At 40.6% G+C, this 13,681-nt stretch overlaps 1 protein-coding gene across 3 annotated transcripts in view; it reads left to right on the top strand.

Annotated features, from left to right (window-relative positions):
• The window catches only part of DVL1 (dishevelled segment polarity protein 1), a 105,411-nt gene that overhangs the window by 31,919 nt on the left and 59,811 nt on the right, over positions 1-13,681 (top strand). For all 3 annotated transcript variants that reach the window (XM_069782648.1, XM_069782647.1, XM_069782650.1), the window contains exon 2: positions 7,061-7,130. In XM_069782648.1, the coding sequence (XP_069638749.1) occupies positions 7,061-7,130 (70 nt within the window). The remainder of the gene's footprint in view (positions 1-7,060; positions 7,131-13,681) is intronic.

The raw sequence follows: 13,681 nt of genomic DNA, 5'->3' as shown, positions 1-13,681 counted from the left end.
ATCTTACGAATAGCTTCTCTTAGTATTAACTCATTGCAGATGTGGATTTATGATTACTTATGGTTTTACTAATTTAAACAGGTTTTTGGAAAACTGCTGCTTCGTAAGTAGAATCAAGTTGCCCGAAGAGGTTGTGGAACCTCCATCCTTGGAGATACTCAAAACTTGACTGACATGGCCCTAAGCAACCTAAACCTGCTGTGAGCAGGAGGTTGGACTAGATGACCCCTGGATTTCTCTTCCAACCTACATGATTCTATGAATCAAAACTAACGTGAATAATCTCTTACCTGCCTTTGTGGTGATGAAATCATCAAAGATAGGTATAGAACAAATGGCCTAATTACTTCGCCTTCTCTCTAAGGATCTCCAAGTCATAAAAAGTAATGAATGAAGCTTCTCTCCCCCTTCTCCCATCAGTAAAGGACAATAAGAAAGAGTTAAGAAAAGACTTGATTGCGATTGCAGTGACAAGATGGGATTAATCTGGTGCTAAAGTGTATTAAGATGCGCACTTTGTGGCATGGTACATGTTAACCTTGAATGTATCTGTAGGGGCCGCACTGCTGTCTCAACCCTGCATTTCCCATGTATGTGGCCTTGGAGGGTTGGGCCTGTAACTGGTGAATCCGTCAAAGGAGAATTTCCTTTATAACCTCATTTTTTCTGAGTAGAAAGAAAAAATCATCTAGCTAATTCTGGAGATTAAGTCTCTCCCAGGCGTGCATGATGCAATCAAAATGCAAGTGTATGCAACACTATCAAACCCAGTGTTTAATATCCAATTGCCTAAATGCTTATGAATCAGAGAGTCATTAGAGGTTTCTGGGGTTCACTTAGTATTCTTAATATGGAGTCAGCATATATTCTGAGGCAGCAAACAGCTTGGCAGAGGGATGAGAGTGAGGGTAAGCGTAAACAATCCTTCGTCTTCAGGCTAAAATCCTTTCTGGAGGAAAGCAAGGAATCAGGATACTGGGGAGGTAACCGGGAGTGTAAACCTATCATAGAAACAGGTGAGGTGTGAGAGGGTGAACAAGACTGGTTTTGGTAAATGCACAAATACCTATTTGTGCGGAGTAGGGTGGTAGCAAAGTCAAGAGGATCCAGACACAATTCCAGGAAGTGAGAGGAAGGAGGGGCTGTTACCAGCAGTGATTGTTTCATTTAGTAATTAGTTCTTAAATCTCCTCTAAGTGAAATAAAGCAGAGGATGTGAGCTTCTGAGAACTATTCCCTCCTCCCCTTCCCCCCCACATCCACACCCTTTTTTGCACGTGCTCTTTCTAAGTAAAGACTGTATTGATGTGGGATTTGATAGTAGGGAGCTTGCTGACAATGTAGAGCAGGTGCTTGGGGGTATGCAAGAGTATGGGGTCTTTTTCATGATCTGTCACTGATGTACTGTGTGACCTTGGGTGAGTTGTTCCTCTGTGTTCTTCTTTTACCTTCCTTTTACCTGGTAGATGCATTTGAAGGATGAATGAAAGGATCTAATACATTGTGCATCAGGATTTTTCTGGAGTATAGTGAAGAGGAAAATGTTACAAGTCTCTGAACATTGAAGAAAAATCTCTAGCTAAATTGTTGGTGTGCTGGCAGATTCTCCCCTCCCTCCCCTTTGGAAAGGAGAATCGTGTACAGCTGGAACACAGCAGGGCAGCATGGGGTAGACCTGCAGCTGGGAATTATTGCGACCCAAGTTATCTGGAAATGACTGGTTTGTTCTGTTACCGTTTGGCAGTCCTTGAGTGGTAGCTTTGTAAAAGGCTTTGTGGATAGGTGTTTATTTGCTGTCTTCTCTGTGACCCAGAGTGGCTCCTAACCTGGGTTAAGTGGAAGATTGTGTGTGCTGGAATAGAGACTGTGTGCATTCCAGCCTTGCCACAGTGTTGCCAGGAGGCAGGATGTGACCTCGGAAACAAATATCCTGTCTTCTGAAGGGAACCTTTAACTTTTATGAGAGCAGGGGATGTGTTTCTTGGTATCAGATGGTCTTTGTTCTTGTTACCAAACAGTAAGGCCATTAATGATTGTGCTTGAGAGCAGTGGTGTCTTATCTCCACAGTGGACCACATCCAGTACCAACAGACTTTTCTTCACCTCTGTAGGAGGTCTTTGGCATATCAAATGCATCACCACTTCTTCCTTGCCATGCTAGCTTGGGTTGGGTCTAGGTTGTGAACCCATTACTTAGGGCCTTATCCACCCTGGTCTTAAGCTGCCTTGTATATTAGTTCCTAATGGACTGTGTGTGTTCCAAAAGCAGCCAACGGCATGGGTCTCCCTCTGCCCTTCTAAGTTCTTGTAGAGCAAAAGATGTCTTCTTGAATACAAAGTTGTCCTCAGACCGAAGCATGTGGCTGTAAACTTTCATATTCCTTTCTTGCCTTCTCTCCATTGCTTCTCCTTCCTGAGAATTGAAAGGAGCAGCCTCTTTACTACAAATAATGATTTGTAAAACAGTGATATTTGAAATTAGTGGCTGCTGCTGTCTTTGATGTTCTTGGCACTGTTGATTGCTACCCAAAGCAAGCTGGGAATTACAGTCTGTCATCCTCTTGCCTCATAGCTCAAGGCTATATTTAGTAGTTCAAGTTGCAACAGATCTGGAAGTTGTTCCCTTTAGCTGCAGCAGAAGGCTAATGCTGTGATAGAGTGCGTTGGTTTTTAAGTGTTGACTTCAGTGTGCTTGTTTTCCATCACGAGGACAACTAAACCAGTCTGTGCAGTATTGCAGGGATATCCTGACTGCCACTGTATGTGTCAATTTTAGAAAGACCTCCAAGCCTTTTCTCTGGAGAGAACCTCACAATCAGTATGTTTTTAGTGCTTGACTTTTGCCTAAATCTTAGAGCTTGATGCAGAACTGCTGCATATGATTTCTGGGATGCAGTAAATGGCATTTCATTGGGGGGGGGGGGATGAGATACTGTCATTTAAAACATGCAGTTGTCAGGATAAAATTATTGCAGCATCTTTATTTGCTGATTCTGCAATTGGATCTTTGCTGAGTGAGTGTTCTCTCCAGGACTCTATGAAACACAAAAGATAATGTCTGAATTCGAGTCGGTCCATTGGGGCTGGAGATCCATGCAAATGTTGAAATCCTCTGTCTGCACACAGAGTTTGCAGCTCCAGAATTACAGGTCTGAGAGCTTCATTGAATTGTCAAAGGATTTTAAAGCACTGAGTATCTGTTGATTTCAATGGAGTTTATTCTTAATTGTCTCTTTAGAGTCTAGGTATAAATGACTAAAAACAATAACGAAATCATATGATCTCTTTCCTGTTGCCAAACGGTGAAGGGAGGACAGATGGATTAGGAGTTAAATTAATATTTTCAAATGTTTTTCTTTCCAATAATAGAAAAGGGGTGAAGACTGCCTAATATTGTACTGCTAACCATTAACAATGCAAATAAATATGGAGAAAGAAGAGATTGTTCATTCCTTCTTTAGGAAATGGATTAAAATTTGCAAATGCAGGTTTTAGTGGTGGTGTCACTTATTCCTAATTTTCTAAAAGTAAGATGGAAAGAGACTCATTTGTCCATTTGTTCTCCTCTCCTCTCTTCTCCTTCCTAACCATTTTTCCCCCCTCATAATATGACACTGTTTCATGCATAGTCAGTTGCTTTGTGGCTATTGTGGTTTTTTTTACACAGCAACAAGGAAGACAAACACATAAATAAAGGAAAATGTGGTTGTGGAACCACAAATTTTTATTGAGTTTGACTAGACTTCAGGTTGCCTATTTTAAAGCTTAGGGATTGTCAAAACCAAATTGTCCCTGTTCTCCTATGTAGGGACTTGAGGCCAGAAATCTATTTCTGCTACGAATCTACTGTTTGACTTGGTATAAACATGCCACCATATCTCCTCTCTGCCCATATTTAGACAGTCCCCACTCTGAAGAGCTTTCCTGTGTGTTTGTACAGTGCCTTGTTCAAAAGGTTCCCAATTTTGGTTGGAGCCCTTAGGTAACAAAAATAATGTCTTGAGTATTCACATCAGTATGTAGTCCTAAAGCCTTGTATTTAAGGGCAAACCTGGTGTTTTTGCAGTTGAATGATTTTCTATTAGTCAGCTCAGTTCCTTCAAGCTGTATATTAAAAAAAACCCAAACCCAGCAAAAAACCCAGCCAGTTCTCCCTGACCTGGGCAGCCACCTTTGTGAATATCTCTAGCTCTTCAGAATCATGAAACAAACCCCTTCTTGGACAAGTGACTCCCAGGACTTAGCAGAAGTGCTCTGTTGGTCTCTGCTGTCATACAGCCTTAGTTTATTTGGATCTAGGCAGAAGTGGAAGAGGAGAGCTCTGCATTGAAAGGAAGCCATGGGCTTGTAAACATTGATGCTATTCCTGCAACTCTGATAAAGAGAATACTATGGATTAAGTGAATTAAGGTAAACTCTGTCCTGGACTACTTCTCTCTTGAAATAAGAGACTAAAATGGATTGAAATGTCCTGCAAGCTTGCTGTGTTGTGCGGGAGTATTTCTGTAAACGAGGCTTCCTGAAACGGGAATTTGACAAGTCCTGCATTTGAATGCTTGCATTTCAGCCCTATGTGAGCCCTTGCTTGTAGGATTAGAAGAATCCACAAGAATCTTGCTACAAGGAAGGCAGCAGTAGCATTTGAAGAGATGTTTATGCAGGGCTTCAGGTTTCAATAATTGCTGTACAGGGTGTGTGGTGTAGTGTGGGATTCTCTATGCTGCCCTGCCTGGGGCTGCCTTGCTTCTGCCAGATGCTGGGTTTAGAGTTTGCTCCAATTTGCAGATTAAAAAAAAAAAAAAAAAAAAAAGGCTTGAAAGGAAGCTTGTCCTTAAGGTCTGCTTTCTAGGCAGAAGTGATTCATGTCCTATTGGGGGAGTGAGGGGATGGGAAGGGGGTCCTGTATAATGGTGACTCTGTGGGCTCTTGTTTTGAAGAGTGATGTTATTCTTACCATTAATCAGAGAAACCAAATGGGAAGCTAACTGCCCTGCATTTCATCTGTATCTCCTTACTAGAGATAACCAGACAAAAGTGTTGTAATAGATAACATGGACCATTTCTGTCCTGTCTTGTGGATCATCGTCAACAAGAGAGAATCCATCATAGCACTGATTCACAACTGTGTCATCTTACACTGAAACTGCTGAACTGTAACAATGAAGCAGTCCAGCTGTTTTACCAAATCCTATAGTCAGGATTTCAGAATTGGCAGAGTCCAATGGTTCTGATTTTAAATTAAGTAATAAAGCGCATGTTGAAACTGAAGCACCACTCAGGCTGGCTTCTGAAATGGTGATTCTTTTAAAATTTCTCATTTGACAGTCTCTTCGGAAGCCACCAGCAATGTCTGCTTCTTCTCTAAAGACAAAAATCACTTTCTGAGAGATCATGGCCTTGTATAAATGAGGGAGGTTTGTTAAGGAAGCTGATGCAAATGCAAGGTTTTCTTAATCTTTGCTGCTTTAAATTGGAACTCTCCAGCTTAGAGCAGCAGTCCCCAAAAATACGGTTTAAAGTGCCCTGCTGAGAGATGACATTTGTAATTGGTTTGTAGACTTAGAAGCTGGCTCACTGGGGGCTTGTTGCAAAGAGTGCTTCAAGGCAGTAACTAATTACTCCTAGTAGTACTGAACCACTCGTTGGTTTTGAACCTGCTCTTTTCATCTGGATGAATCCAAAGGAAGCGACTCTGGTGTAGTCAACAGCACCATTGTTTCCCGATCCTGGATGGGATTTAGAGAGGCCTTCTAGAGCGTGTTCAGCTGTGCGGGCTACTTAGTGCGGGAATTACAGAACTGGAGGCTCACTTTGCCTCCGGCAGACCTGATAAAGGTCTTGCTGACTTAAAACATGATTACTTTACTTTCTAAGAGGATGAATGAGCACTGAATTGTTTGAAGAATTCAGAATAACTTTTTGTAGCTATAAATATATATATATATGTGTGTCTATGACTGGCTAATTTAAAGAATATGAAGTTGTTAAATGGGGGCCATATTGGTTACCATGATAGTTAGAAGAACAGAAACGTCTGAAGTAACTTCAGTTGCTGTTGAATTGGAAGCTTGGAATTAAGTCTTAATGAAATGGGAGCATTTCTGTTTTCTCAGTAGTTGTGCTGTTTATATTTGGCTATGACCAGTCTTAAACTGTTGAAATAAATGCTGATTCTGAGATACTGAGTCACAGTAAGTGTCTTCAGAATTTAAAATATTATGAAAACCCTTATGCTAGTAAAACAAATTGCTGATTTTATTCTTCTTAATTATAAGGGTTTGAGTTCTGGATTAAGCTTTTTATCAAGAAGCCTTCAGAATGGCTCCTAGCTGAATGCTGTATTGGCATTGCATCTGTTTAAAAAGGAATGGACTAGAGGAGGGAATTCAAAGCCAGAGCTGCACCTCTGTATTTGACCATGTCAGCTCTTCCCCTGACGGGGCCAGGCCTCAGCCTTGCTAACCATTTTTAAACCACCTTGGAGTGAAAGGAGGGAGGTATAGGGAGCAAGAGGGGTGTGTGGCTAGCAAGAGTGGGAAGAGAGCTTGAGTTAATGAAGAAGGTTGAGATGCTTGTCTGATGCACAGGAGATGGAAGGTTCAGTATGAAGCTTGACCACAACCCCTTCAGTGCCTTGGAGGGAAGGTGCTGTGTTTTGGCTCCAAATCTAGTCTAGGAAATTGAGGTAATAGCCCTTTGCTGACAGAGTGGCCTTAAGTTGTGATCTGTGATCTCTGACACAGAGACTGCACAGCACAGTGGGATTTTAATCACCATCAGATCTTTAAAAATTGTGGTGAGATGGAAGACTCCAAAGTGCTTATAATTACTTTGTGCCTACTGATTTTGGATGGTTGTCTAGAAAGGTACTATTCTACCCTTTATTTTTACTTGCTTCCTTTGTTCTGATAGTCACATATTCTTTAAATACAGAATACTTGTTGATACCAACATTTTAGTAAAAATTTGTATTTTTCCTGGACCATTTAAGAAAACTACTGTCCCTTCTGATCTGATGTAATTTCAAACTCTTGAATTTCTTCCTATTATTTTTTTCCAGGGTGGTAAAGGAGGAGATCTCAGACGACAACGCAAAGCTACCTTGCTTCAATGGAAGAGTGGTCTCCTGGGTATGTTGGCTCATGTGTCTGTATGCATATGTTGTTTGATACAGTGGGCACAGTAGCAGGGTAGTTGGTACATGGATCCTGATTTTTAGAAGTGTCTTGAGTCTCAAACTATATGGAAGCAAAGGCTGTTTTTCATTATATCTGTAACATCCTGTTACTAAGTAATTTATTTTAAAAATTAGACTGAAGCCCCCAAAGGTGTGCAGGGCTGAAAAGGTGGTTTAAACATGAAACCTTTAATGTTAGTAACATGTTGTCTTTTCTTTCCCAGTGTTGTCTCTCTTCCTCACCTCCTAAGTATTACTGAATCTGATGGAGGGCTCTGAAATAATGCTGTAAAACCTCACAAAATAAGGCTAGACTTCTAAAAACATTTACTTGCTCACCTTTTGTTGAAACCAGTAAGAGCCAAGCTCTGATCCTTGTTCAAAAAAAATAAAAAATTGTCCCACAATATAAGGTTAAATGCAACAGCAGGCTTGCTGTTGGTAGGAGAGTGGAAGCACACTTTTGTCTGTGTTACACAGTTAATAGTCAGAGTTCTGCCCAATCATTGAGTTTTAATACTGTCACTAAATAGCCAAAATAACTTATTCGAAACCAGCTAAACGTGATATTCTAGAGGATTTTGGTTATGTTATTTTAATTTCAGTGTATCAGCATTGTGGTAGTGCCCGGAAGGTTTAAATGGGGTTTAAATCTCTGACCTAAAAAGTGTGCATGCATTCAGTAAAAAGACACAAAAATTTATAGCCTTGGAAAAATAAGCAAGGCAGAGGAATTTGTGCTGTAAGTCATCCAGTTGTAGAGGAAGTGACCGATCCAGCTGTTCATCCTAGTTACTGTGCTGCTCAGCAGATCACATCTCCCTTATTCTTTCTCTTGTTTTTCTTAATGTGTTAATTTCTCCAGTATGCCATGATATTTGTTTGTCCCCTAACTATAGTTATTAATTACTATCTCCTAAGTGTTACACAGCCCTTCGGGTTGCTTCTCATTTAATGAACAGGTGACTTGCACTCCATGCTGAGCTGAGTGCTGAACAGCAGCATACAATCTGTGCTGTTACTGTAATAGTTGGTCGCCTCTCCACAAGCCTAGTTCTTTAGCTACGTTATGATCTGCTTAATGGAGATGCAATAAAAGTCTGTTGCTCCCCAGGGTTACTGTGTGAAATATAGTAATTCCCACCTTCAGATTATGTTTGGGGCACAGATACAAACGCACAGATAAATTTGGTGTTTGGCAATTTCATGGACATATTTCTCCACCTGGGGATAGGAGGCTTACCACTGTCAAGGTTGATTAAAGTGGTTGTGCACCTTTAGGCAGAAAAGAGGGCAGTAGTGTTTTAGATTTTAACACCAAAAAAGCATTTGGGACATAGTCTGTGATTTTAATGTCCTCTTTCAAGCTGACCTTACAATCTTGGGTATCGGGAACACTATAAGAGGACAAGAAGAATTGTCTGTCTTCCCCAAAACTCAAGTTTGACTTGAGTATGAAATGATTTTTTTGTTAAGGGCTTGGCTTCAAGTGATGCAAGTAGGGTTAGAAATCATAGTGCCATGATAGGAGAACTCTGCTGAAGTAACTAGAAATGTTGGACAGCCTTTCAGCGTTGGATATATGTTTGGATATATGTTTGCAGTCTTCCTATTTCTGGTAGGATGAAGGTAAGCAAGAAAGTAGTAGTAGTTAAGTAGGTTTACAAGAGTTTTTTCCAACTGCACAGTTAGGACGAGTAGGGCTACTTGGGATTCTCAGCTGGAATGAACTGCCATGTCTCCATCTATTTCTCCAGTCCTATGCTGATTTTAGGAATTGAAGATTTTGCTCACATGTTTAAAACCAGTAAGGCTAAAATATTTCAGTATCCCAGTCACTGAAGTTATACAGGATAAGGAAATCTGTCTGGGCCTTGCATATAATCGTGCTGGGTAGCTTAAAGTTTCTAAGCCTGGCTTCTTGTAGACAGGATTACATGTGCTTTCGCTATAAAATCAAATACAGTATCGATTGCATGCTGTTGCCTGCAGTAGAGTGCATGTGTGCATTCTATTATTGTATAAGGAAAGTGCAATGTATCTTTTAAACATCAGTTTGATTGGGAGATTGTTCTTAAGTAATGATGCCTTGTGGTTCATCAAATACAGCCCCTGCTGGGTTCTAAGCAGCTGAAAACGTTGCTTATGTGAGGGCAAGGTCTGGCAGATGAATTGAGCTCAGCTGTATGCTACAATATTATCACTTCTTTCTGCTCTATTGATTGCTTTCAATTTTAAGGCACTCAGACTGTGTAGTCCCAACAGGTTCTTAGTATTAGGCAAGCAAAGCACATAGCTTTCTAATGCATGAACTTAACCTTAGTCTTCCTACACACCCAAATGTGTACAGAATATTAAGCACTTATTAGATTTTTGTGTTGAGTTCTTAAAAACTGGGAGAATGTTCTCCCTTCAGTCTGTACTCTCTTAAAAGTTAGCTGTTTCGTCATTGGAAGATGCATTCAGAAGGAATAGCTACTTTTTTTTTTGTAGGACCTCCATACCTTGTGTTTGGCCTTTGTGCTCCAACCTCTTGACTCGGCAGCAATAGCTGACTAATAACCAGTGTGACTTTCAAAGCTGTTCGTAGAACTTAGCCATATATTTCTGCCCAGCAGTGGGTGTTGGGCAACTAAATGCCTTGGTTTGAAAATGGATGAGTGTTTTAAAGCAAAGTTATGCTGATACAAACCTGTGCTGCTGGGCAGTGCTCAAGGGAAAGAAATGAACACAACAGGAACCTGTCTACCTGCCTTCACAAAGAAGGGAAGATCCTCATGTGTTGTGCTCCATGGAGGAGTAAATTGGTTGTCAAAAGAAGTATTCGATCTCTAGAAAAAAATCACTGGCATTAGAGAATAAAATTAATGTTTAAACAAACAAATGAACAGCCGTGGTCTTTGAGACCTGATGGTCCACCTAAAGCGCTGTGGGAGACAGCACAACGTTTTTTCTTAATGAGGTTGTTGGCTTATGTCCATTCTTGTGTGGGAACTGAACATACAGTGGTGTTAACTTCTCCAAGTCATGGCTGAACATATGTGCTAATGGCCACCGGTGTGGTATGAGGTCCTTTTTTCTTTGAAGAGCTCAATGCTGCTGAATATGCTACTTTCAGGATATGCTTGAGCTATGAATGTTGGTGGTGCTGTTTTTGTCTTCAGTCCAAGGATTACTGTGGGCTATAGCATGGTGTTCTGACAGTATGGGAATGATTGTACAAAAAGGGATTTCATGTGTAATTGACAAGCTGAAGAGAGCATCCTGAAAGCTTCTGATAAAAAAAGACTATGAAATGTCATTTATGTTGCCATAGTGTGAGAGCAGCATCTGTTTTAAAAGCAAAGGGGTAGAAATGAATAGTAGCTCTTATCAAGAGAGCAAATTAATCCTGAGAACCCCTTTCCTCCTTCTCAGTATGGTACACTTGCACCGTATTTGCTCCTCAGGGTCATTCCCTCCCTGTTTCTACCCCTTTCTCCCATGCTGCTGAACTGATAAATATTAATTCAAACAACAGGCTGATAGTTGGTTTCCTTTCTGCATCCCTGAACTGGGTCTCTTCTTCCCAATGCATTCAGGAGCATGGTAGTGTTTGTTTTTATCTATGCGGTCTAGTTAAAGAATGTATCTTTTGCATTGGTGATTCAATACACCGATGATTCATTCTGAACTTGTATACACTATCCAGGCTCTTCTGTGCAGCAAAATATGACTCAGGTTGTTCCAACAAGGGCCAGTGTTCTTGGAGTTTAAGCAAAAACAAACCCCCAACCCCAAAGTATTCCACATGAATAAGGATGTGGATTATTTCATTCCCCTTTACATCCCAATTCTTTAACCTCTTCCTCTTTCCCTCTCCCAACCAAAAACCCAAGGGCATTTGATCTCAAGTTGAGAGCTGAATTCTTTTCCCAGCTTCTTAAATAATAAAATATGAAAATATATGCCTTTTCTGTTTTCCAGCTGAAAAACAGGAGAATATAAAGAACAGTAAGATCAGAACAAGAATATATACACACACACGCATACAAATGTTATGTTTTAATTCTGTGACTGTTACTATTTTAATTTCAGAGAAACGTTACAATTTCTGAAATGCGTTTTAAGAGTGAATTCCATTTATTGTAATTCCTGTTCCAGTATAGGTTTCTGGCTGCTTTCCAAATGTAGAAGAATGCAGAATCCTTGCTCCAAGGATTTGTACCTTGTTTCAAATCTTCCCACCCATTCCTATTTTCTACGTTACAGTTTTGCTTGGAGGCTGCAACCAAGATCAATGTCTCTGCTTCTTTCTTTCTCCTTATGCTGTGCGCTGTACATGTGCATGGCGGGAGACGCGGTTGCTGATCCAGAGACCTCAATCTTGTATTTGTATGTCACAACTATTTGCTTTTTCTACGTTAAGGATGGGAACTGAGACAGAAGTTTTTCATGTGGGTTTTTTCTTTCCCTTCAAGGTCATATAGAAAGTCTTCTACAACTGACAGCAGATATCTCATAGTCTGATTACTTAATCTTAAAAGCTTCCTTCTTGCCAGTTTTTTAAAATGAGCATATGGGCAAGTGTAAGTTGAGGGTAGCTTTTTAGAAAACGTAACGTCTTATTTTCTTGAAACTTTAATGGTGGTCCTGGTGGACAGCAAGTTGACCGTGAGCCAGCAATGGGCCTTTGCAGCAAAGAAGGTTGGCAACGTCCTGGGCTGCATCAGGAAGGGCATTACCAGCAGTTTGACAGAGGTAATCCTTCCCCTCTAGTCAGCACTAGTGGGGACACGTCTGAAGTGCAGCGTCCAGTTCTGGGCTACCCAAAACAAGGGAGACCTGGATGCCCTGGAGAAAGTCTAGTGAAGCGCCTTGAAGACTGTTAAGGGACAAGAGCATCTGGCATACAAGGAGCAGCTGAGGGAGCTGGGACTGTTTAACCTCAAGGAGAGAAGGCTTGGGGAGATCTTATCAATGTGTATCAATACCTGACGGGGGGGAGTAAAGAAGACTGAGTCAGACTCTTCTCAACAGCACTAGTGATAGGTCAGGAGACAATAGGCACAAATTGAAATAAAGGAAATTCCATTGAAACATAAAAAAAATCTTTTTTAGTCTGAGGCTGGTAAACCACAGCTTGCCCAGAGATGTGCAGTCTTCTTGCTTGGGGATATCTAAAACCTGACTGAACAGGGACCTTAGCAACTTGCTCTAGCTGACCCTACTTTGAGTACGGCAGTTGGACTGCAATGGACCTCTGGAGATTGTCTAATGTCGGCTATTCTGTGAATGGATTTACTGCTTTTTCTGTAGCTTTTCTGATGCTTGCATCATCCTTTTTAATGATGAGACTAAGGCAGTCTGTCATCTACCTTTAACAGACAATATAAAGACAAATTTGGTTTTCCCAAGTCAGAACACAATCCCTCCTTCATTTCTTATGTCTTTTCTTTAGGAGCAGAATGAGTTTCAAATGGCCTTTCTTCCTTAGGTGAAATAACATCAGTTCAATGATAAAAAGTGAAATAGTTTTTCTTCGTAATGCCAACCCAGGAACTTAACACGGAAGACTCAATTCAGTCTGACTAAGTAGCCAAGTCTCTAATAGTGAGAATGGTGCTATTGCAAAGATCTAAAAGCAAAACGTAGATGCATGGCTTTAATTGTTTCAGAGAAGTAGTACTGTAGAGCCTTTTGTGAGTGCTGTATCAATGTAGGCTCTTCACAGACTCTGCTGCTCAGCAGCAAATGACATAATGCATTATAAACCCATCTATTTCAGCTGAGGCAGAGACAATGAGCACAGATTGTTGCAGGTAGTATGGATAGATACATTGCTTCAGAAGACTTAAACTCCTTCCTCCCTTCCCACCCATCAGCTTGTTTCCAAATTTATATGCATATCCCACTAGTCTGGATTCAGTTTATAGCTCTCCTCAGAGATCATATAGTGCACCTTTTGCAGATGATGTTGACAAGGGCTTTTGTTCACTCTGCTGAACAATCAGCTGAAACATCTGTGTCTGACCTGCATTACGAATTGCAAATTACTTTTTCCACACTAACACCCATAAAATTGCAGTGCTTATCTGCCTCTATTTGCTGCTAATTACTGGAGGAGTTTTATGTAAATCTTACTGTAAGTTAATTGTTCACAGTTTTGAACCCTTTAATATCCTATTCACTGGAACTTAACAGATAATTGCGTACATATCTTTCAGGGCTAGCAAAGTTGGTCTTTACCTTTTGGAAAAAACGTGGTTTGGGCAGGGCTATTTCCTTCTCTGCTTTTTAACATGATAGGCCTGAGCTTTCTTTGTCTCCCATGTTATAAAACGTGCATCAGCTGGTAGCAGACAGCTTGGGATTCTTTCACAAAACCATCTGTGATAATTGTCATCCTCACTATAAATTACTGCAATGTATATTTGTGTATTTCATATCAAGATGACATATTTAAAATTGGAACATTAAGTGCACACGATATAGCTTAGCTGTCTCTTCCCCTACAACTCCCCT

The sequence above is a fragment of the Haliaeetus albicilla genome, chromosome 4, assembly GCF_947461875.1.
Source record: "Haliaeetus albicilla chromosome 4, bHalAlb1.1, whole genome shotgun sequence".
NCBI classification, from domain to species: Eukaryota; Metazoa; Chordata; class Aves; order Accipitriformes; family Accipitridae; genus Haliaeetus; species Haliaeetus albicilla.
The sequence above is the reverse complement of the archived record's forward strand: the minus strand, read 5'-3'. Positions and strand labels throughout refer to the sequence as shown.